Here is a 25,623-nt window from a genome sequence, read left to right as displayed (position 1 = left end):
ATGACTAAGTCATGGTATGGTATGCTGTACATAATCACGGAAACTGTCAGTGTGTCATTCTGTCAGTCAGTCATTCTGTCTGTCCCACGTTTTTCTACTCACTGACGTGGTCAATCTATGTGAAACTGCACATAGGCATTGAGGATTGGCATAGGTAGAAGGTGACAAAGATACCAATGGGTATGGACTAATAATATATAATCGTAGTTATATAATCATATATTATTATATTTGGAAAGGATAAGATGTGACAGGCTCCAACAGTTCAATAAAACTTGCAACCACAAGTCTAGTACAGCAGTTCAAACCTTAGCACACACTGCACAACACCTGAGATGACTGAAGAGTGATGAGTCTCTGTGGGTGGAGGGAGGTGGGAGGAATGGTGTGGGTATGGGAGGGTGGACCTGTGATTATGGGGATAATGGTCAGCTTGTTATTGGTCTCCTTTTTATTATTTTTTGTTGATGTAATTTTTATTTTTAGTACCTTATTTAACCTTACCTTTGTGCCTATTACAACATTTGAACTCAGGGTACCATGCACAACTGTAATGATCAGGAAAATGAGCCTTAAATGTAGATGTGGACTCCAACTGCTCTATAAAAGATATTCAGATACAATTATTTGATTAAATAATCCTAGAAGTAAAAATCACTGTAATTGAAGTGCTAACAGCTCGTAAACATTTCCAACCTACAACAACATGAAGACGTGTCTGTTTTTAGAGATCAGAAACCAAAAACATGTCAGTGTCCAGAGGATCCAGCTCTTTCCTCTCTGCTGTGATGGTTTGATTTAACGTGTCTGAGCTGCTCGTTCACTGTAACAGTCAGTTTTTAATGGTTTTATCTGCTTTTTAGATGCAGAGTTGATCAACTGCATCAAGACTGAAGACCTGAACAGAGTGAGTCTACTCTTCATGGAGAGTTTCAACACTTTACACCTCTTTAACATAGATCTTAGAAAACATCAAGGTTTTGTTAAAATCTTAATTGATTTCTTCTCCTGAACATGTTTTACTTGCCTAGATGCTCTCTTTGATTCTGGCTGCTGGACTGAAGTGTTGAAGCATTACCCCACCTTTATTTAACTGCACCTGATGACTGAAGTGTCTCACTGTGTTGTTGTTGTGCAGCTGACAGAGCTCCACCAGCAGGGGGCGGACATCCTGCTGCAGGACGCAGCTGGCTGCACGCTGCTGCATCACGCTGTGGAGGCCGGCAGCAAAGACATCCTCAAGTACCTCATCGACCACGGTGAGACAAGAATGCACAGCACGCACACACACACTCACACTTAACACACGTTGCATACTGTACAGAGGCTTTCAACAGGATGATAATTCAAAGTGCTGCACAGAAACATAAAAGGCGTTAAGATATAAAGATGTTTTGGAAAGTCAGGGTGAAAGTTTTGGGAAGATTTCTGCTAGAAAAACATGATATTTAGTGACAAATTTTGCCCACATCTGCAGTTATCGCTGTGATTGTCCTCAGGAAAAGTACTGTTAAAGAAATAAAATCAGAATCAATCACACGAGAGCAGTGATTTTTGATAAAAATGTTTATTTTCACAGGATGCAACAACCAGATGTGCAGTACTAGTCTGTTCTTTTCTCACCCAGTGCCCTGCATGGTCAAACACTACGTACACATTTTAGTCAGCATGCACATGCAAAAGAAAGGTCATGCATGGATAAACACATCCGCAATATATTTTCTTTTTATCTAAGTAACTGCAAGCGTGGGACAGTGTTGCACTTGAGAGTACCACTTCTGCTTTAACTGTATTTGAGAACAGCTGTCTGTCTGCACACCTGTTGACAGCCTTTTTTGGTCTGGAAATGTAAAGGAAGCGGTGGCATCAACAGCAGGTTTTACAAACGAGTCATCAGGGACGGGATGAATGCCCTTTTATTGTCTCATACTGTAAAGAGAAGTTGATCTTTTGTCACATTACACTTACGTAAAATCAAGATGAGTGTCTCTTTAAAATCTTTCTGACTGTGAGCAACAAATCCATCACACAGAAATGTCTTTACAAGAATATGATCGATGTGCCTATAAGATGTAACCTGTCACACGTGTCAGTGAAAAACCTGCTCCTCTGTAAGTATTTCATTCCACATGTGAGCCTGTTCTTCTTTTTGCATGGAAATATCAATAAAAAAGAAACAAAACATAAAAGACACATTTTTAAGAAGAGAAATAAAAATAGGATCTATAAAATAATCTAAAATGAAATAAAACAGCTAAATGAGCATGAACAACTACCCATAAGAAAATAAAGTAAAAAGACATTTAATCACTTTTCTGTCACATAATTCCTCTGATCAAATTTGTTCTTGATGTCAGTTCAGATCTGTTTGACTTTAAGATGCAGAACATTTCTAGAAAAATACCTGAAACAAAAGTTTGTTGTTCTTGTGAATTAAAGTCTCAAAGTATTTCTTATTCTTTTCAGATCAGTTTCAGATTCTGATGGTTTAATATTTGTTGAAAAATGAGACAAAATCCAGTGAAGTCTATTCAAGTGTCACTTTCATCCTCTTTATCTGAACTCCCTCAGTTCAGATTTACTCAGCCTGCACTGCTGTTCACCACTGTGTCTGTTGTGATGTCACCACTAGGGGGCGCCAGCAGCAGCAGCAGCACATAGCTCTTTGATTTCAGAGTCCATAAATACGTTATACGTTATATTACGTGTCACAGTGCTTATAAAAAGTTTTCACCTTATCTGAAGTGTTTAATATTTTATTGTTTCTCAACACAGAATCAAAACTGATTTATGTGACTCTTTTTTGACTCTCATCAACAGATCAACACTTTTTCACTTTAGCATTTAGGATTTTTTTTCTGTCAATCAGTATTTAAAAAAAAGCCATATTAAACCTCCTCTAAAATGATAAAAGAAGGGAACATTCATTCAAGACAGTTTAATTAGGATAACTGTGAGCTGGCTGTTAACAGAGTTTAATGTTACTGGAAAACCATCACTCAGTTTGGTTCTTGTCTGGAGTCTGCTGACAAAGACTTTCCCACGATGCACCTGTGTGTTAACAATGTAATAATGGTAGCTAGGTAGTTTTGAGCGGTTGCAGACGTCAGCAGCAATTAAAGTCAGATTCTTGTGTGACAGACGTGGTGTGACTGCAGCTCTGTGTCTGAATGTGAAACATGTTAAACTTCCAGCAGCAGGTGAACATATAGGCTCCTTAATAAGCAGCTCAGAGGAGGAGTGATCGATGAGTTTGAACCAAATGACTGTGACACGTCACCTCTCTGTGCACGCACACTGTCACTTTTTTTTATGACTGACAATCCCAATTCCTAAAAAGCTTGGACGCCATGTAAAGCGTAAATAATAACAGAGTACAATAATTTGTGACTCTGTAAAAAGTGTTCAAAGTTACCACTGCGCTCTGACCCTCCTGGTGCGTAGTCCAAATTAATATCCAGAAAGAACAAAAATAGTTTTGGACGGCCTCGGCCAGACGGCCGAAAGCGCTTTGTCCTTAAAAATGCTTGAAAAGCTTCATTAAAAACTTTTTATCTGCTGACGGACATATCTGTGTGCGATCCTCAAACTATTTTTGTTCTTTTTGTAAAAAGCGCTCGTTCTGAATTTGATATCTGCAGCATGTTCCTAAAAAGTTGGCACAGGGGCAACAAAAGACTGGGAAGGTTGCTGACGGCTCAAAAAACACCTGAAACATTTCACAGGTTAATTGGTAACAGATTTTTTAGAATTGGGGTTGTGTTTACTGATATTTCAGGTACAAAAAAAAGAAAGAGTATTTATTCAAACACTAGTGAAAACAAAAAGTATAAACAAAAAGTATAAACACAAAGTATAAACTTCAGTGTGGAACATCATTATCTCCTCTGTGAACACTCTGTACTGTCTGAGCAGAGAGAGGAAAACATCATGTCACCTGCTGTCTGCTCAAAACATGTCACATAACTGGTCTGCACATACTTTAAACCTTTAAAGTACCTTATATAAGACACTTGTGCACATATACACACACACACACACACACACACACACACACACACACAGACTGACACGATATTAAACATACATCATCATTCAATTTCTTTCTCATTCTATATTCTGTGTTATTTTTTATGCCTCCGTGCCACCAACAGCCGTGGCAGGAGATGTTATGTTTAGCTCAAGAACACCTTGAGGAAATATCTTCAAATTTGGCACAAACGTCCACTTGGACTCCCAAATGAACTGATTATACACCGTTCAGCCATAGTATTAAAACCACTTACAGATGAATTGAATAACATCGATCATGTCATAACAATGCAGTGTTCTGCTGAGAAACTTCAGGTCCTGGCATTCATGTGGATGCCACCTGACGCGCTCCCCCCACCTAAACACATGGCAATGGCACTCTCTAATGACATTGCCCCCCCAGAAGGACAATGTATAATGCTACGCCGTAAAAATTGCCCAGGAGAGGCCTGAAGACCTTGACAAAGCAGCCCTTTTTAAATAGGAATTGTGCAAATTTGCAGGAAAGCCCAATCAGTCTTCGTCCAGCATTGACAGTATAAAAAAAATCGGGGAGTGTGGCAAAATGCCGCCTACCTACTTTTGTTTATACAGAATGTGCCTTTTTCGGGGCAATGGGGGGCGTGAGCAAGTAACAAAACATGTAGCTCATCTTGTGACTTAAACAGTGACGTGGGAGGGAAGCCGCGGCTGGTCAGTCCTTCGGCGATTCTCTCATAAGTCGGCCGTTCCTCAACGTCTCCGTCAACTGACGGTTAATGGACTCTTCGTTTGCGAGGACAAGGAGGGTCTCCCCAGTTGCTCATCTTTACAGTGTCTGTCAGGTTTGTGTTTCCCTCTTGCTACTAGCTGCNGTGTCTGAACGCTCGCAGCTTGCCGGCAAAACGGCCCAACATTCGCCGAAAATCTGGCAGTGTAAAAGGGGCTAGAGATTAAGGTGTTGACCTGGCCTCCAGATTCCCCAGATCCCAATCTAATCAAGCATCCATAGGATGTGCCACTACCCCACTTCACAACCCACAGAACACAAAGGATCCACCGTCAATGCCCAGGTGCCAGTCACCCCAGGACACCCCCAGAGGTCCCCTGTCCATGCCTCAACAGGTCAGAGCTAAATCCAATCCAAGGAGGCCCCACCATGGATCAGAAGTACCTCTGTGGTACCAGCATGTCCCACGGATGCTCAATCTTATTGGGATTTGGGGAATCTGGAGGCCAGGTCATCGACCTTAGTTCCTTGTCATGTTCCCTGGGTCATTCCCGAGCAGTTTTTATGGTGTGGCGCATCGGCCTGCTGGGGAAGCCACTGCCATTGGAGAGCGCCATTGCCATGAGGAAGAGTACTTGGTCTGTGACTGTGTTTGGTTGGATGGAGTGTCAGGTGGCATCCACATGAATGCCAGGACCAGAGTTTTCCCAGCAGAACATTGCAGTGGGACGGGATGATCAATGTTACTCGTTTCACCAGCCAGTGATATTAATGTTTTGGCTGATCGATGTATTTGTGTGGTTAATGGTTAAAGGTCACTGTGATTTTTGTTGTGTGTCTTTTTTGAATCACATTAACAAAAAACACTTTCTCACTTTGACTTTGACATGTTTTTCTGATCATCAGTGTAAAAAATAGCATTAAATTCACTTTAAAAAGATAAAACAAGGCAGTACTTTTTATAGAAACCAGAGTTAAAAGTATTAATAACCATCATTTTACTTTGGATAATTGTGAGCTGATTTTGTGTAGTGTGGTGAAATAAGCATGAAAGTTAAATAAAGTGTGTTAGAAGAGTTACAGGACTAAAAATGTGGCAAACCATCACTGAGTTTGGTTCTTGTCTGGAGTCTGCTGACAAAGACTTTCCCACAGTGCACCTGTGTGTTAACGATGTAATAATGACAGTCAGGTAGTTTTGAGTGGTTGCAGACGTCAGCAGCAGTTAAAGTCAGATCCTTGTGTGACAGACGTGGTGTGACTGCAGCTCTGTGTCTGAATGTGAAACATGTTAAGCTTCCAGCAGCGGGTGAACATACAGGCTTAAGTTTAAACTTAATGACTGGTGTGACACGTCACCTCTCTGTGCACGCACACTGTCACTGGAGGAAATGTTTTTTTATTTATTTATTTATTTTATTTTGTGATTTTATTGTGTATCACATTTTTTTATTGAAAAAATAGGTATAAGTCAACTATAATTTATTGATTAATTTAAATGCTTAAGTACAAAACCTCAAACACAAAGTATAAACTTCAGTCAAAGTATAAACTTCAGTATGGAACATCATTATCTCCTCTGTGAACACTCTGTACTGTCTGAGCAGAGAGAAGAAAATGTCATGTCACCTGCTGTCTGCTCAAAACATGTCACATAACTGGTCTGCACATACTTCAAACCTTTAAAGTACCTTATATAAGACACTTGAATACAAATATTAACACACACGTTACCTTAGAATGAGCCATTTATAACTACAAAGGGAACGGGTCCTCATCTAAAGAGATTGCCACGTTGCACTGCTATGTCTTCACAGTAGCCCAGAATGGACAAACCAAGCACTGGCTCTAAAAGGGACATTTGCGTTTTTGCACTTGCCACCGTAGTTAGAAGTCCATCCTGAAACAGAGCATCAGAAAAACACTGTTTTTTTTAACCCAAAAGTGTTTTATTCAGTGTTTCTACCAGATAAAATCACATGGTCTGTTTATTTTGGAGAGGAAGCGACCTCTGTAGAAAATTTAGCTCCCTGTAAAAACCTCATGAACATGTGCATCTTAAGTTGTCAGAGAAAAAAGGTTAGCACACATTAGTAGTTGCTAGACTAGCAGTTTGTCTCCAACATACCAAACAGCTTTGAAGAAACACTCATTTGTAACCTGAAATTTAATTCAGTGTTTTTAGTGGTTTAAATCACCTAGGGTCTCAATTATAAACATTGCGTGCACACAAAACGAGGCCTGAAAGAGGCGTACGCCATTTCCCACGCAAAAGTTTTGCTCTTTAAAAGCAGATTTGAGACTTGGAGAAACTTTGACTCCATGCTTGCGAACATTTCGGAGACGGGAAATTAGCGACATACATGATAAGGTGAAAGCTTGATTGTAGAAATTGTTTAATATTTTTTGGCGCATAACATTTTTGGCCTTTGTGCGTACGTACATTTGTAGTCTGGATCCTACGCAATGTTTTATAAATGAGACCCCTGGTCAGTTTGTTTATATCCTCTATATATTTCCTTGCTAGCTTGGGAGAAGTCGTGAACAACAAAAAGAAAATCAAGCACGCTAGACTCTTTGTCACTCATTGTCGTTCACGATCCGAGCCTACGCTGTATGATGCTGCGTCAGCTTATAATTGGGCTGATATCGTGTAGTGTGAACCTGGCATAAATCCCCCTAAATCTTACACTGGACTTTTAACCTCATTTATAATTTTAATCGTTGTTTTCTGCAGTGTGTATATGTGTAGAGGAATAATATTAGTTATATATGTTTTGTTTACTTTATACAGTAACTAAAATATGGTGAAATTAACAAGAAGTGAAAAAGGATTCTTATAATCCAACTTGTACTTTCTTTGTTCAGAATGCCGACACTTTTGTCTTTTATAGGCCTTTAGATGGTAATTCCATCTCTTGATATTTTTCTTTTTCTAAATTTTCAGTCAGTTTTATCCCAAACTATTTTTCTCCAGAAGAGAAAACATTGTATCATCTGCATACAAAACAAATGGCAACATTTTATTCATCTCACAAATATCATGAATGTATAATATTATTCCTTTAGACGGGTTGTAAAGAAACAGGGTTTTTCAGAGACACACGTGATGGGTTACATCTTATATATTATGTAGTCCATTTATTCCAGTGTTTTACGTATTGATCATGTCGCTGTCTGGAAATAAAGGTGATTTTCTCTGTACAGTTTATTAATGAATAATTTTTCTAAACACATTTTATTTCTTTTTATATTCAGTGCCGACATCTCATCTGGACATAACTGAGAGAGAGACGTGAGTTTCTGTTTTTCATCTAATGTTTTGTTTTTATCATTTCTTCTCTGCCACATGAAAACTGAACATTTGAAACTGCGTTAATTGTTTTGTGTGTTATTGATTTTCATGTTGTTTCAGAGGCGAGACGGCGCTCCATAAAGCTGCCTCCTCCTGTCAGAGGAGCATCTGTCACTACCTGGTGGAGGCCGGGGCGTCGCTCATGAAGACAGACCTGCAGGTAAACCAACACTCAACCTGTAACACACACTCCCCTAAAATACACACTCACATATTTACACTGTGAGGAAGACATTCGACCAGTCGGACGTTCAAAACTTCTCGCTTCTCTACAACATATATATGAACGATGACGGAAACTTTTTGTTTGAATCCATCCAGAGAGTCAATAATAAACACAGACGTACATTTAATAAATTGCTTCAGTTAATGATAACTTAATGAAGCCTGATAGTAGCTTCATGCTAACTCTGGGTAAAGTTATTAAATACAATATAAAAGCATCACGTTTTCTGCTTTTTATTTTCCATCGTTTGAGCTTTGAATCGAGCTCTTTGCATTACGTCATCTTGTTGTGTCCTCTTTAATGTCACCTACAGGAGAATAAGGGCCACTAACTGTTAAAGTTCCCGCAACAGTAGTGGAGGGAATTTTTTGTTCTCGTTGTTGTTGCTTTTTTTTTTACATTTGAAAGAAATCCTGACTAGCAACAATGCTAGAATGCTAATGTTAAGCAGGTATAATGTTAATTAGCTAATGCTAGCATGCTAATGTTACCAGTAAACACAAAGTGCAGCTGAAGGGAACGTTATTAGTTCAGCAGGTATGTGGTCACATTTTGTTCATTCTTTGATGTTGATTTAATGTTTCTATACAGCACTCTGCTGCGTTTATTACTGCACTTTGCTGTGTTACTTTACAGTACTTCGATTTTTTTTTACTATTACAGTACTCTGCTGCATTTTATTAGGCCCTGATCACACAGAAAGCATTTTGCAGGTTGCAAAACAGGAGATGCACCACACTGCCTTTTTAAAAAAAATTAAATCCCACTAGTAAATATAAACACTTGATGCGCCTACTTGTTGTTGCCAGGCAACCACCCCATCACATGTAGTTAATCTACCTTCACAGTAACTAGAATATAGTTCCTAAAATGTTGAGGCAGAGGGTACTTGCTGTAGCTCTGGTTGAGGGTGAGAGGCTGTCAGTAAATAGTTTGTTGGGCACAGGGAGACGGAGATCTGTGTGGGTACATGAGTTGTTGTCGCGACCACCACAGAAGGCCCACCTCTCAAATTATCTGATTGGACAATGGGGAAAAAAGAGATGACATGAGACGCTTTTCCGAGTTGAAGTTTTTGCTATTCGAGAGTTCAGAGCGCTCCGGCAAAAACACCAGGCACCTAGAGCGCAGAAATGCAAGGTGCGTTACTACGCAAAAAACGCAAGCACAAAGCTTCATTGTCATTAAAAACAAATACAAAAAGCCACCTCCAGCTGCTAGAACACATCCTCTGTTATCGGGCCTAACTGCGCTGTGCTGCATTTCTTTCATAATTCTGCTTTGTTTCTTTACTAAATGTGTGTTTCTTTACTGCGCTCTGTTGCGTTTGTTGCGTTAACAATAACCCTAACTTCAACGGAAAGATTTAAATGTTACAGTCATGAAATAACAGTCGTAAATTTGTCTGGATAAAAACTCCATAACTAATTAAAGGCAAAACCGAAAGAATCTTTCACTCTTTGACTCTGACATGAGAACATATTATTATTGATTATAGTGTGATACCAGTCAAACACTCCTCTGACCGACCCTCAGCAGTGGCGGCTTCCTGCTGTACGGGGCGGCCCTGCGAGGCGTTCTCAGGCACAGTGACGGCCACCAGCCTGAGCTGTCCCACCAACACTCTTAAAGGATCTCCAGCAGTATTTGACCCACTTCTCTAAAGTGATTAATGTTGTGTGTCATTGAGAAACGGAGCGCCGCAGGATCCCCGGCCTCGCTCCGACATACACAAAGGCCGCGGCTCACCGTTGCCATGGTGAAGCTAGTGGTAACAGGAAGCAGCCCATAATCTGAGTTTTTTCCTTCTTCTTCTCCTCTCCAGCAAATGAAAAGAGTTCATGTGTTACTTAGTGTGTAAACTGTTGGTGTGAAGCCGAGATTCTCTGGAGGGTTCCTGAGGAGAGGCTTCTTAATGTTCCTCTTGAATTCTCACACAATCTATCAATCTGTCTCTTTATCTATCAGTCTATTGATCTACCTATCTATCAGTCTATTGATCTATCTATCAGTCTGTTGATCTTTCTGTTTCTCAGTCTGTCGATACCTGCTGTAGTACAGAGTAACTTTAAAGATGAATTGCCTTTTTAATGTTTTCCTTTGATCTGATTTGATGAATACAAAACAACATTTAACATATTGATGAAGACTCTCCGTCATCCAGATCATGGTAATCTTAAGTGCTATATCATAGTCAACTGGACTTAAGTTTCTTGAAGACGTTTCACCTCTCATCTAAGAGGCTTCTTTAGTTCAGGACTGAAAGAGCGTAAAGAAACTTCAAGAAACTCAACAAGTCCAGTTGCCTAAGATAAAGCTCTTAAGCCAACATTCAACCAAACCTGATTTTTTTCCCTGAGGACCAATAAAGTATTTCTGATTTCTGATTTAACTGCGCTCCTTTCCTGCATTACTAATCTGCATTTCTTAACTGCACTCTTCTGCTTTCTTTTCAGCATTTCATTTTTGCTTTTCTTATCTGTTTCTTTACTGCAGTTCTTTTCTACCTTCCTTTCTGCATTTCTTAACGTTTCTTTTTGGTTTCTTTACTGCGTTTTTTTTTTATTGAACTTTACAGTTTATTTACTGAACTTTACTGCGTTTCATTACTACATATTTTTTTACTGCGTTTCTTTACTACGTGTTTTTTGCTGCGTTTCTTTACTGAACTTTACTGCATTTCTTTATTGCGTTTTTTTTAAATTGAACTTTACTGTTTATTTACTGCGTCTTTATTGAACTTTACTGCGTTTCTTTACTATGTATTTTTTACTGTGTTTCTTTACTGAACTTTACTGCATTTCTTTACTGCGTTTTTTAATTGAACTTTACTGTTTATTTACTGCGTTTCTTTACTGAACTTTACTGCGTTTCTTTACTGCATATTTTTTTACTGCGTTTCTTTACTATGTATTTTTTACNTTTCTTTATTGAACTTTACTGCGTTTCTTTACTGAACTTTACTGCATTTCTTTACTCCTTTTTTACTGTGTTTTTACTGAACTTAACTGCATTTCTTAACTGCATTTCTTTACTGAACTTTACTGCATTTCTTTACTGCGTTCCTTTACTGCGTTTTTTTAATCGAACTTTACTGTTTATTTACTGCGTTTCTTTATTGAACTTTACTGCGTTTCTTTACTGAACTTTACTGCATTTCTTTACTCCTTTTTTACTGTGTTTTTACTGAACTTAACTGCANCCTGATTTTTTTCCCTGAGGACCAATAAAGTATTTCTGATTTCTGATTTAACTGCGCTCCTTTCCTGCATTACTAATCTGCATTTCTTACCTGCACTCTTCTGCTTTCTTTTCAGCATTTCATTTTTGCTTTTCTTATCTGTTTCTTAACTGCAGTTCTTTTCTACCTTCCTTTCTGCATTTCTTAACGTTTCCTTTTGGTTTCTTTACTGCGTTTTTTTTTTATTGAACTTTACTGTTTATTTACTGCGTTTCTTTACTGAACTTTACTGCGTTTCATTACTACATATTTTTTTACTGCGTTTCTTTACTACGTGTTTTTTACTGCGTTTCTTTACTGAACTTTACTGCGTTTCTTTACTGCGTTTTTTTAATTGAACTTTACTGTTTATTTACTGCGGTTCTTTATTGAACTTTACTGCTTTTCTTTATGCCGTATTTTTTACTTCGTTTCTTTACTGAACTTAACTGCATTTCTTTACTCGTTTTTTACTGCATTTCTTTACTGTGTTTTTAACTGAACTTCCCTGTGTTTCTTTATTGTATTTTTTTCCCACTGCTTTTCTGCATTTCTTGTCATTTATTGTGATATTAATTAATAAAATAATTCAGGTAGCAGCTTCTCATGTTCAGCTGGTGCTGACCTCACCTTCACCAGTTAAAATGACAAACTTCACTGACAACAGAACAATCAATCATCTCTAGATAACCACTTGATGTTTTAGTCGCCACATTCTCCAGTTCCTTTTTTTTATTCACACCAGATCAATAATTAAGTTTTGAATCAGGATCCTTTGTATCTAGATCAAGTAATTTGTGTCTGATTTATTCTCTGAAGGTGTTATTCTAATGTGTCAGATACGTATTTCATCAGGTAAATATCAGATCAGACTTTGTCAGCAGACGCCTGATGTCTAAAATCCTCTGTGTCTAAATGTTTCTGTGTTCCAGGGCGAGACTCCCAAACATCGTGCTGAGAAGGCCAACGACCAGGAACTGTCTGAATATCTGGAGAACCGCCAACATTACCAGATGATCCAGAGGGAGGACCAGGAGACGGCGGTCTGAAGTCCAACATGTCTGTCCACATCATCAGTCTGTCTATAGGTCTTTCATGTATCTGCTCCTCTAGGAGACAAGTGTGTTTTTAACTCCACTGACGGGGCACGTAGACAGCAACATATCAGCTAGTGCTTCTTCTTCTCTGCTGTCAGAGGCAGGCGGCGGGTAAACACAGACACATGGGTTAATATAAATGTCTCCAAACTGCTTTAACTGAGCAGAGATGATGTTTTGTTGTGGATAACGTCGGGTTTGTAGACGCCTGAAAACGCCTCTGTCCTCTGCCGGAGTCCAAACTAAACAACATAAAAGCCTCTGGACACTAAAGTGAATTCACACTTCAGGCCACAAAGACTCTCAGATCTCCTACAAACTGCGTTTTGAATGTGTCTTTATGGCGTAAACATTAGCGCTCTGACCTCTGTGTTAAACGTGTACAGAAAGTGCTGTTGGAGCGAAACAACAGCCGCTTTGAGTGAACAGTGACTGTATTCATGTGTCTGCAGCTGAACATGATGGAACTAGACGCTTTCGCCATATCTGATAGAACGGCTGCAAAAACGTGTCTTCTCTCCGGCTTCTAGTGACCTTTTGGATGTATTTGTTTACTCAACAGAAATAAGTGTTTGTTCACACTTTGGATATTTAACTTAGACACACATGAGTTTAGCTATTTATGATTTATTTGTATAGATTAAAAAAAAAAAAAACGTTTTGCTTGTGATCAAACTCAGAGAAGCAAGTCGTCGACTGCTTCAGTCTGAATTTTAGATACTTCAACATATGAGACTTTGGTTTTTTTTGTAATGTTGTTTGTCTGTTACATAACGGTAAAGCAAAATGGCTGCCAGCAGGATGCTTTCATTGTGATGTGTATGTAAATAGCTGAGATAGACTCGTCAGTGTTCAGCCAGATTCTGCCAAAGCAGTCACGTCTGTATTAATAGTAATTACATAACAGTCAGAACGACATTATACTGTATGATACTGGAGTAATAACTGTTTGGTTTGGTTTTATCATTTCTGAGTGACCTGCAATAAAAGCATGTCAGTAACAGCTCTCTGTGAGGAAAATGAAGTTATTCACAAGAAGGAACTGTTTGATTTGGAGCTGAAATGATTCATCAATTCAAATAATCATGTATTTATTTATCATTTAGGTCATTTTTAAAGCAAATATACCAAATATACCATGTTTATAGCTTCTTAAGCTGGATTAATAATTGTGTTGCCTATGCTGTTGTGAGTATTTATACTTGTGCGGTGGTGTGTATGTTTCACTCTGCAGTTACACCTCCAAAACACTAGTCGGCGACAAGGTTTCTGTGAAGTGCTGTAAAGTTTAGTTGATTCAAAACACACATTAAACACACATTAAACACACAATAAACATGGCTTAATAGAGACAATTTCAAACACAAGTACATAAGTCAGCTTCACTATAACTCGCAGCATTCACAGACAAACACTTGTCTTTATCTGGACACATTTTCCAAACAAATACAACATGCTAACGTTATTAGCACAAGCCTATGGCATTTTACATTTAATTGTTCAAGTAATTTTCCCAATTTTTGAACTTTTTAGACAAAGATCTTTATCACATTAATTTTTCACACTGACATCATCATCATCAGACATTGTTTTGTTTTTACACTGAAAGAAAAAAGAATCTGTTTCTGGAATGTTTCTTTTGTTGATTGTTTGTTCAGGGACTTCAGAGGTCAGGTTTTTTAGTTGTTAGTTCCTGCTCAGATTAATTCCTCTGGTTCCTTGGTTCCTCAGTTTCCTTAGTTTTTCCGGTCCCTCAGTTTGTGAGGTTCTTTGGTTCTTCCTGTTTCTTGGTTCCTTTAGTTCCTTTGGTTCCTTGGATACCTAGTTCCTTAGGTTTCTTGGTTCCTTAGTTCCTCTGATTCCTTGGTCCCTCTGGTCCCTTGGACCTTCAGGTTCCTTGGTTCCTTTGGTTTCTTAGTTCCTTTGGTTCCTTGGTTCCTTAGTTCCTCAGGTTCCTTGGTCCCTCTGGTCCCCTGGCCCCTCAGGTTCCTTGGTTCCTTTGGTTTTTTAGTGCCTTAGGTTCCTTGGTTTCTTACTTCCTCAGGTTCCCTGGTTTCCTCTGGTCCTTTGACCCCTCTGGATTCTTGCTTCCTTAGTTCCTCCATGGTTTTTTTTAGTTTGTTGGGTTCTTGGTTCCTTAGTTTCTCCATTAGTTTGTCAGGTTCCTTTGTCCCACAGGTTCCTTAGTTTTTCTAGTCCATTACTTTGTCAGGTTCTTTGGTCCGACAGGTTCCTTGGTTCCTCTGGTTCTTTTGTTTTTCAAATTCCCTGGTTCCTCAGATTTCTCGGTTCCTTGGGTTCCTTGATTTCTTTGGTTCCTTAGTTCCCCAGATTCCTTGCTCCCTCTGGTCCCTTGGTTTCTCAGGTTCCTTGGGTTTTTTGGTTTCTTAGTTCCTTAGGTTCCTTGGTTCCTTAGTTCCTCAGATTCCTTGGTTCCTTTGGTTTCTTAGAGCCTTAGGTTCCTTGGTTCCTTACTTCCTCAGGTTCCCTGGTTTCTTTGGTTCCTTAAATCATACAGTTCCCTGATTCCTCTGGTCCTTTGACCCCTCTGGATTCTTGCTTTCTTAGTTCCTCCTTAGTTTTTTTTTTTTTTGGTTCCTTGGGTTCTTGGTTCCCTAGTTCTTCAGGTTCCTTGGTTCCTCAGGTTCCTTAGTTTGTCCATTAGTTTGTCAGGTTCCTTTGTCCCACAGGTTCCTTGGTTTTTCTAGTCCATTACTTTGTCAGGTTCCTTGCTTCCTCTGGTTCTTTTGTTTTTGAAATTCCCTGGTTCCTCAGATTTCTCGGTTCCTTGGGTTCCTTGATTTCTCTGGTTCCTTAGTTCTCCAGATTCCTTGCTCCATCTGATCCCTTGGCTTCTCAGGTTCCTTGGGTTTTTTGGTTTCTTAGTCCCTCTGGTTCCTTGGATCCCTAGTTCCTCAGGTACTTTGGTTCCTAAGGTTCCATAAACTCACTGCATTTACTCTCAGAGACTTCAGGAGTTCTGCAACTTGAAGGATGATATGAAGGAGAACAGGAGGGTTCTCCTTCCTCCTCCTCCTCCTCTCTGTTCTCAGCTGCAGACTTTAACACAAAGGCCTCCACGCATGACTGAGCCATCAGAATGCTGGAGACTGTTTCCTCTGCTGCTGTTCTGCTGACTGTTCCCCTCCAAGAGGAGAACACAGAGAGCTCACAGAACACTAAGAGAACATAGAACACATGGAGGGAACATAGTGAGTATACAGAACATAGACAACTCAGAGAGGAGGACACAAAGAGAGAACACACCGAATGCACTGAACATAGAGAGAACTCAGCGGGCAGTACTGAGAGAAAATCATTTTACTCTGAGTGAAATAAATATTTGTACAGAGCCATTTTACACAATAAGTACTTCTACTTTTGATACTTTAAGTACATTGTGTTAGTAATACTTCAAATGGAGTACTTTAACTGTAACAGAGTATTTTATACTGAGTTACTGATGCTTTTACTTCAGTTAAAGTCAATGTGCTGTTGAACAGTGTGACTTCCTGAGTGAACTCTGATCCAGTCCACTGTGTGACTCAGTCCCAGTTAAACCAGGCGTTCCCCATCACACACCTGTACACACACACAAACACCTACACACACACACACCTGTGATTCATCTGACCTCTCCACTACAGGCAGCTCTTACAGCAGTGTGAGTAAATATTAGCTCACACACACCAACCTGTACGGTGGCATAGCTCACACTCTTTCTATATGACATTGTTCTATATGTGACACCTTTCTACGTATATGTGACATGTGAAGCACACTACACACACACACACACACACACACACACACACACACACACTTCACTCTATGTTAATGAGCTTGTTTTGTTCCTCTGGGTCTGGATTAAAGCTTGTGATGTCACCATGAGGCTGGTTTCACCATTGTCCATATGCAGTGTGTGCATGCAGTGTGTGTTTTGTGTTAGTGTGTGTGTGTGAGGGGAGGGGGTGTATCAGCAGCAGCAGCTGAAGCAGCGACAGAAGGCGACGACTCCACAGCTCGACTGGCTGCTCCTCTGAGCTCAGCAAGTAAGTTTTTATCTTTTTATCACCTTTATCACACGTTTCATCAAACCTGTGTTTCATTCTAAACATTTATATACAGAGTCTGTAAAGATTCATCGTCCAGTCGATCAGCAGAAAATCAATCTGCAACTTTTAACATAAATCATTTTATTACTTAATCACTTTGTCGAGCAGAACTCTGATTGTTTTTAAATATGATGATTTATATTAAATTATTCTGGAGATTATTTAACTCATTTTCTTTAAACTGTTGGTCGGACAAAAAAAACAAGCAAAATTATTTTCATATCACAGCTTTGGCTTTTCTGTTTCTTCTACTGTCTGACATTTTGAAAACAAAGTGATTAATCAACAAATGTATCTGTTGATTAATCAGTAATGAAAATAATCCTTAGATAAGTTAAATCATACATAATGAAACAAGTAAAAACCATCTCGAAAGATGGGAAAACATTTACTGTAGCTGACAGTAAATACAAAGAAATTCACTGTTAATTTCTATTTTTAAAAATACTCCAGTTTTGGAGATTTTTATTTTTTATTTTTATCTTATATGCTAGACTTTGTGTTTGTGGTTTGATTTCATGTTGTTTTTTCTGGTTTTGCGTGGTTTTTCTGAATTTATTTTTGTCACTGACTGTTTGTTTTCAGTTGTAAGTTTGTCTCTTAATACAAAGAAGAAAGAAATGAGTTCATGTGTGTGAAATATTAATTCAATATTCAGCATTCTAATCAAATCATTTTGGAGGATGTGATTTTCCACATCCTCTTAAAGAGGAACTGAAGGTGTCAGGTGTGCAGATGTTTATGCCTCTGGCTCAGTTTACGTGTTCTTCATGTTGTTGTTGTTCTTCAGTTGTGTTATAATCAGCTGAAGTTCTTTGATGCATTTATAACTTTAGATTTTTATTTTATTTTAACCTTATTCTCTAAAAGTTTATTTTCTATCAGCTGAAAAGAGTTTGGGAGAAAAATCTAAATCTCTGAATGACACTTCAAAGATAGCTTTGATTGGAAGAGACGTTTGGATTCATGTTTGTGCTGTTAAACGTGTCCACTTCCTTCTTTCCTCATTTCCTCACTTCCTCGTCACAGCGATCGGGTGTCAGGTTTTCTTTTAGAGCCTCAGTCCTCTGAACACAGAGCTCTGAAAACAAACTCCTTACATGTTTAACTGTGTTTCATGTTCGCCTCCGGATGTGAGAGTGAACCCTGAGATTCAGGAGGAAGTTCCTCTAAATGTTGTTCCTAGTTTTGAACCAAAGGGAGCATCCCACTCCTTTTCTTCATGCTAAGATTTCATTGTTTTCTTATGCAAATAAGTTTCTATTCAGGGCGGGGGGGAATTTCGTGGGGGGGTCACAGCTCCTAAGACGTGGCGTGGAATCTGTGTTGGGCTTTAGAGAAATGAAACCAGGCTAGAAGAGGCTTTGTTTTGGGCCAATGAATCAGTATTCTTTTGAGGGGAAATCTAAAGGGCTCTTTCAGACGCTGCTTGGCCTAACCCCCCACCCCACCCCCCCACCCCCAATCCCCCCCTCCCCCCCGCTCCGTCCCTCCTTCTCCTCCTCCTCCTCTTCTTCATTGATGGAGGACAGACTGGAGGCCTGCTGAGAGCCGGTTCTCTCCTCATAAAAGGCCGCAGGAGGAGCGAGAAGAGCAGGATTTGCTCTGCCAGCTGACATGTGAAAGAGGACCATTGCTTTAATGGAGGCCTGAAAGAGGAGTCTGTCATTTCTCAGCACAATAACAACAGAGAGGGAGAGAGGTGCTTTATGGGTAATTGACTTTCTTTTTCCAAGTAGAGCTGAGAGCCCCGTGCTATGTTTCTCCTCCGAGCTGATGGATGCTGTCGCTGTCATCAAACACTGGAAGAACGCTTTAATCATGATGAGAGAAATAAATGAAAATATGTGCAGAATGATAACAGAGTGTGTGTGTGAGTGTGTGTGTGTGTGTGTGTGTGTGGTGAGAACAGGAACAATATCAGAATACATTAGCCTACTTTTATAATCCTGCTGCTGCTCGCACTACAATAGTCAGATTATTTGGCTTAAGCGTTCTGAGATTTGGGGGGCCGAGCTGAAAAGGGAGCAGATTTGATTTGGACTAAATTTGGACCATCTGGCCCGAGCAGGCCGGATCACGCTGCAGTTAAACATCCAGATCGTGTCAGCTGTAAAACAAGATCAGATTAAAAACAGTAAATAAAAAATAAACTTTATTTGTGAATTCACGCAAATATCTCCTGATTCTAAACTCCTTCTCACTCAGGTCGAAGGGTTCAACGCAGCGGTGTAGCATGAAAATCTGTCATGGACGGATTAACAAACAGACAGGCCCCTGGGCACAGATATGTACTAGACCCCCCCACACCCCCACATAGGAGCAGGACCCCCAGACTGAAAGAGACACCTCTTTTATCTTCAGAGTCTCTGTGTAGTTGTGTTGCATCCCGTGCAGTTGTTTTATATCTATTCTCAGTTGTTTTTGCATCCCTTGTAGTTGTTTTATATCTTTTTTCAATTGTTTTGCATCTCTTTGTAGTTTGTTTGCATCTCTGTAGTTGTTTTGTGTCTATTTGAAGTTGTTTTATGTCTCTTTGTAGTTGTTTTGTATGTCTTCATAGTATTTTTGTGTCTCTGTAGTGGCTTTGTGTCTCTCTGCAGTAGTTTTGTGTCTCTTTGCAGTAGTTTTGTGTCTCTGTAGTGGCTTTGTGTCTCTTTGCAGTAGTTTTGTGTCTCTTGCAGTAGTTTTGCATCTCTGCAGTAGTTTTGTGTCTCTTTGCAGTAGTTTTGCATCTCTGCAGTAGTTTTGTGTCTCTTTGCAGTAGTTTTGTGTCTCGTTGCAGTAGTTTTGCATCTCTGCAGTAGTTTTGGGTCTCTTTGCACTAGTCTTGTGTCTCTTTGCAGTGATCTTGTGTCTCTTTGCAGTAGTTTTGTGTCTCTGCAGTAGTTTTGTGTCTCTTTGCAGTGATTTTGTGTCTCTTTGCAGTAGTTTTGTGTCTCTGCAGTAGCTTTGTGTCTCTTTGCAGTAGTTTTGTGTCTCTTTGCAGTAGTTTTGTGTCTTTTGCAGTGATTTTGTGTCTCTTTGCAGTAGTTTTGCATCTCTGCAGTAGTTTTGTGTCTCTTTGCAGTGATTTTGTGTCTCTTTGCAGTAGTTTTGTGTCTCTGCAGTAGTTTTTTGTCTCTTTGCAGTTGTTTTGCATCTCTGCAGTAGTTTTGTGTCTCTTTGCAGTAGTTTTGTGTCTCTGCAGTAGTTTTGTGTCTCTTTGCAGTAGTTTTGCATCTCTGCAGTAGTTTTGTGTCTCTTTGCAGTGGTCTTGTGTCTGTTTGCAGTAGTTTCACATCTCTTTGCAGTAGTTTTGTGTCTCTTTGCAGTAGTTTTGTGTCTCATTGTAGTTGTTTTGCATCTCTCGTAGTAGTTTTGCGTCTCTTTGCAGTTGTCTCTGTAGTGTTTTACAGCGTTTTTTTTCTTTCGATTTAATAAAAATATCCCATCAAACTATCACTCAGACAGTAATAATATTATTCAATAATGATAATTATTCAAATCATCCGACACGTTGAACCCTGAGCGCTTTGCTCCACCATGATGCTCCTGGTTGAATGTTGCATCATGTCTGCAATGTGTTTATATCTTTCTAATTGGTTGTGCTTTAATTGTGGATGTTTAATGACGGTCTCTTTATTTTATTGTCTCTGCAGGATGCGAAGTTTGTTCTCAGTGACGCTGCTGCTGCTTGTGGCGCTGACGCTCAACGCCGAGGCCAACAGAAGAGCCAAAAATCACAAAGGTCAGACATTTAAATAACAGCAGATCTGTAGATCAACGTACGGCAGTAGTGTTGTTGTGATGACAAGTTTTAATTGCTTATTCCAGATGTAACTACATTTCTTAATCCTGTCTGTCTACTTCTGTTGAAACTTCATGTTCCCAGAATGCATTTCCTGGTACAGCTTGTAGTGCTCAGCTACAGAAACATTAAGGTTTTTCCTGTTGTGATAAAATGAGTGACTTTCTTATGAGAACCTCAGTGAGCATTATAAACGGGGGGTCTCACACGTGTCTCATCTGGTCTTACCGGTTGGTTTGGTCCTTAGACTTGAGCTCATGTTTCAATCTCTGCAGGTGTTCTGTTTCTTTGACCCCAACACACACAATGTCAAGATCTCATCCAACTGTTGATGTGATTACTACGAATACAGACTTTTTAACTTTTATTAGATTTATCTTGTTCTTGGTTGTTTGTTTTTTGTGGGTGTGTTAAAACTCTTGATCACTGTAATTTCTGTCACACTCTTTTTCTTCTTCTTCATAGCTCAGTCAAATCTGAAGACACAGACATGAAACACATATTTCCACAGTCAGTCAGACTTCCACTTCCTGAGGATATCTTAATCTCTGATTTCCATCCAGAATAAACATCCATAAATCCACTTAGAAATCAGAAAAAAAAGAGGCTGCAGAACTTGCCTGAGGATCATCATGTTTTTAAGTTTTCTTCTACACTGCAAACAGGAGCTAATACATGTTAATGATTAAATTTCATACGAAGAAACTTCAACATTAAAGTCCCCCTCCCTCCACTCAGAGACCAATTTACCTTTGTGTCCCTTCACTGTGATATCTGAGCTTCCCTGTGCAGAGTCCTGAGTTGTGTTTTGCTCCTGCAGGTGGCAAACATGATAAATCCCGGCCCGCTTCAGAGTGCTCCACTGCAGAGACTCAGTTCGGGAAGTGTGTCCCAGAACATGGGGACTGTGGAGAAGGTCTGAGAGAGGCCACCTGCAAAGATCGCACCGACAAGATCCACTGCAAGATCCCCTGCAACTGGAAGAAGGACATCAGTAAGACTCAGACACCTTATACACACTTAATACACACTCATGGAGATAGAGTTGTCTCACTATCAGTTGAGTGAACAGTTCAACAATCTGCATGTTATGTTCTCAGTATCTTAAGTATTTTTACAAACCAAACAGTCAGTTTATGATGAAAATAATCATTAGTTAATAGTTCAATCATACTTATATACTTTTACTGAAGGAACATTTTCAGTGCAGGACTTAAACTGCCATAGAATATTTTTACTGTGTGGTATTAGTAATATTGCAGTAAAGGATCTGAAAACGGGCATCACGGGGGAGCAGTGGGTTTGAACCCAGGGTGGGGGAGCCCGTCAGTTTCCTCCAGGTGCTCCAGCTTCCTCCCACAGTCCAAACACATGCAGGTTAACTGGTGACTCTAAATTGTCCGTAGGTGTGAATGTGAGTGTGAATGGTTGTCTGTCTTTGTGTGTCAGCCCTGTGATAGTCTGGCGACCTGTCCAGGGTGAACCCTGCCTCTCACCTAGTATCACCTGGGATAGGCTCCAGCCTTACGGAAAATGAATGAATGAATGATCTGAATACGTCCTCCACCCCTGATGAATGCACGCTGCTTATGTCCGCTGGGTTTTGAGGGTCCAGAGAGCAGCATGTGAACATACTGTTAATTGTCTCAGAGCTATTCAGTCAACTTGAATCTACGGAAGCTCAAAGGAGTCATGGAGAGAGAAAATAAAACTCATTTGTACTGTGTACACTGTGCATGTCTTCTAACTGTCGGGGGCAGTAGCACAGTCCAAAGGCATTTGGGTTGGGAACTGGAGGATTGCTGGTTCACTTCCCCTTCCAAACCTTGATCAATGCACCAAATCCCCAACTGCTCAGGGCGCCTGTCCACAGGCAGCCCCCTCACCCTGACATCCCTCCATTTACTGCATGTACAGGTCCTGATTGTGCATGTGTGTGGAAAAATTGCATTTTGAGTCTTTTCTTTTTCCTTCAGGTGACTGTAAGTATAAGTTCGGCCCGTGGGGAGCCTGTGACGCTGACACCAACACCAAGAGCCGGTCAGGAACTCTGAAGCGAGCGCTGTTTAACGCCGAGTGTCAAACCACCGTCAAGGTGTCCAAACCCTGCTCCCCCAAAGTGAAGAGGCCCAGAGGTGAGAACTGACAGTTCACCTTAGCCAGGCGTTGGTTATTGGTTACAGTCATATCAGATGAATTAAAATGAACTCAATTATTATTATAGTAACTCGAAAATGACATTTTAAGGACAATTTGAAGGCAATGAGCAGTTTCACTCTGTAATTTCAAATGTAATTAGCTTTAAAACAGAATCTGGATTTTATTATTATTAATGTTTCAAAGTTAAAGGTTATGTATGTAACTTAACGTCACTCGTCCCGAGTCTTCACACAGAAATCAGTCGGGCAGGCAGCCCAGAAAGTCTGTAAGGTCTCAGTTTTAAGTTACAACCTGTAACCCGTTAGCAATAAAAAAAGATTTATACATGTAAAAAGTTACTTACAGAGCCTTTTGTAGGAAAAGATTTCTGCACACTAACTCCTATGCAGTGTTTGGCAACAATGGACAAGCTGGTAAAAGTAACTCAGACTCTCAGACTGAGACTGCATACTTGTAATACATACTGTAAGTGTGCGGAAATCTTTTTCTACCAGTCTGGACTTGTTGATGTTTCCAGCACCTTGCCAAGACCAAGCTGGGTGAAGAAATGGTTATTCTTTATCACACGCAGAGGCTTAAAAATAAAAGGCACAATTTAAAACAATTGTAATTATTTAATTTATTTTTTTGCTCTCAAATTCAGTTTTTCAAGCGATTTAATCAGCACGTTTGTGGTTTAAAGGGACAGTACGCCCCCTGATGTCATCATACAGCTCAACAACATCAACACTGAGGGGAAAAGTTTTGTTCAAAAACAGCATGACAAATCCCAATTTAATAATACATATAATATAATAATAAGATGATAGATGATTAATGTACAGTTCAGGCCCTCTAGGAACTGGCAAAATTGTGATTATAATAATTGACACAAATTCAAACAAACGATTTCAAGTTTTTGGAAGACTTTTTAGTTATTTAAAATCTTTCCCTGTAAAAAACAGCAAACAGCTCAGAAAATATAAATTCCAAATTTTCTGCATAAAAACAATCTCATTCAGAAACGCTTTTATTACCTCAAGTCACATAAACATCGAGCTCTAGTCTCCTTCTTTGTGATTTTGGTGAGAGGACTTGAAATCATCTTCTAAGGCAGTTGATGTATCACTCTGATCAAACTTCCAAAAATAAATGGCAATAATGAAAATAAACAACAATAATAATCATAATCATAATAATAAAACAGCCTTGGGGAGATTCTGGAGGGACTGATGAGTCAATAGGAGTAGTGGTTTGTATTGATCGATGGATCACTGGTGTGGATTAACCACCTATGTTTCCCTTTGTTTCTCCAGGGGACAAGAAGCCAAACTAAAGGATGAACAGAAGAAGACGGCAGGATTTCTTTCTCCTCCTCCAGCTGAACAATCGTCTTCCCTCCTTCATCAAACACAAAAAAAACACAGAGACTCCAAAACACACCAACCTTTGATTTTTGGCCTCCTTTGACTTTTACTCTGATTTGATGTTCTTGTGTTTATTTGGATTACAGTGTGGAAAGCTTTCCCAGAATCCTCCACTAGATAATAATAACATGAATAATAATGTCCTCGTAGCTCATAGTTTGTTTTTAACAGTAAAATTAGTCCTAAAAGCTTTTTACAGTAGCTGAAGTGAAATTAACATCCAAGAACAGTTCTGATCCACTCTGAAAACTCTCCTGATGATTCAGATGTCAGTCACTGGTTCATAAAGAGTTCTGTATTCAGAAGGGTTCAGAACCTCCTTTAAAATATGCAAAAAATTAGAAAGGCTTGGATGAATCTGTAATGGCGAAAATCCTCTATAAAATCTATTTTTTGAACTATAGATTATTGACGTTGCAAGATGAGACTTGTATAAATGAACAAAATAAATACTGTACAGTGTTTTGGTGAAGAGTTTGGTCTGTTCTTTGTTGAATGTAACACAAACAGGTAATAATAATGGGGCTGCTGAAAAAATAGAAATTGACTTCACTTTAGTGGAGACAATGATCAAATGAAAACATTTCAGTGTTTTAGTTGTAACTCTGTTTTTTCCTTTTTAATGGTCTTTCTATGAGCTTTTTGTCTCACACTATACTATAATTTTAAAAACAATATTTTTTACATCACACTATACAATGACTTTTTTTAAGAATTGTTTTCATGACATACTATTTTATGTCTTATGACTCTTTTATGACATACTGTACTATAACTTTTTAATTAAATTTTTACAACATACAATATTTTAAAAGAAAATTAAATTTTATACTATAATTTTTTGACTATGACATTTTAAAAAAAAAATCTATGACATACTATAACTTTATGACTTACTATGACTTTTCTTGAATGAAATGTTTAATACCGTACTATACAACCAATGTTTTCATTAAGAAAAACATACTACTACTACACTTACACTATGACTATTTAATGAAATTTTTGATACTATACTATACAATGACTTTATGATGACATTTTTGATACCATACTATGCTATGTGTTTTATATGAAATTTTTACCAACATACTATACTATTACGTTCAAATGAAGTTTTTGGTACTTTACTATACTATGACTTTAATTTGTGATGCCTTACAATAGTATGACTTTCTCACAAAATTTTTGGTACCATACTATACTATGACTTTTTGATGAGATTTTTGGTACCTTACTATACTTTGACTTTTTGATGAGATTTTGATACCATACTATACTATGACTTTTTGATGAGATTTTTGGTACCTTACTATACTATGACTTTTTGATGAGATTTTGATACCATACTATACTATGACTTTTTGATGAGATTTTTGGTACCATACTATACTATGACATTTTGATGAGATTTTGGATGCCATACTATAATATGACTTTTTGATGTGATTTTTGGTACCTTACTATACTATGACTTTTTGATGAGATTTTTGGTACCTTACTATACTATGAC

The 25,623-nt window shown here is 38.9% G+C and overlaps 2 protein-coding genes across 3 annotated transcripts in view; both read left to right on the top strand.

The window, feature by feature from the left end:
* dgkzb (diacylglycerol kinase, zeta b) overlaps positions 1-13,638 on the top strand; it is a 58,534-nt gene extending 44,896 nt beyond the window's left edge. Inside the window, exons 30-34 of the mRNA XM_050073804.1 lie at positions 864-907; positions 1,139-1,259; positions 8,000-8,036; positions 8,157-8,256; positions 12,475-13,638. Of these exons, the coding sequence (XP_049929761.1) occupies positions 864-907; positions 1,139-1,259; positions 8,000-8,036; positions 8,157-8,256; positions 12,475-12,591 (419 nt within the window). The 3' untranslated portion in view covers positions 12,592-13,638. The remainder of the gene's footprint in view (positions 1-863; positions 908-1,138; positions 1,260-7,999; positions 8,037-8,156; positions 8,257-12,474) is intronic.
* Positions 13,639-16,535: 2,897 nt separating this feature from the next.
* Positions 16,536-24,572, top strand: mdkb (midkine b). 2 transcript variants are annotated; one of them, XM_050073866.1, is made up of 5 exons: positions 16,536-16,691; positions 20,396-20,484; positions 21,365-21,538; positions 22,521-22,679; positions 24,000-24,572. In XM_050073866.1, the coding sequence occupies exons 2-5, from the start codon at positions 20,397-20,399 to the stop codon at positions 24,017-24,019; spliced, it is 441 nt and encodes a 146-aa protein (XP_049929823.1). In that variant the 5' UTR covers positions 16,536-16,691; position 20,396; the 3' UTR covers positions 24,020-24,572. The 2 variants fall into 2 exon arrangements, with proteins under 2 accessions (XP_049929823.1, XP_049929824.1); XM_050073867.1 differs by lacking the exon at positions 16,536-16,691 and adding an exon at positions 18,446-18,467.
* The last annotated feature ends 1,051 nt before the right edge of the window (positions 24,573-25,623 follow it).

The sequence above is a fragment of the Epinephelus moara genome, chromosome 20 (assembly GCF_006386435.1).
Source record: "Epinephelus moara isolate mb chromosome 20, YSFRI_EMoa_1.0, whole genome shotgun sequence".
Classification (NCBI taxonomy): Eukaryota; Metazoa; Chordata; class Actinopteri; order Perciformes; family Serranidae; genus Epinephelus; species Epinephelus moara.
This window is presented reverse-complemented; position numbering and strand designations above follow the sequence as displayed.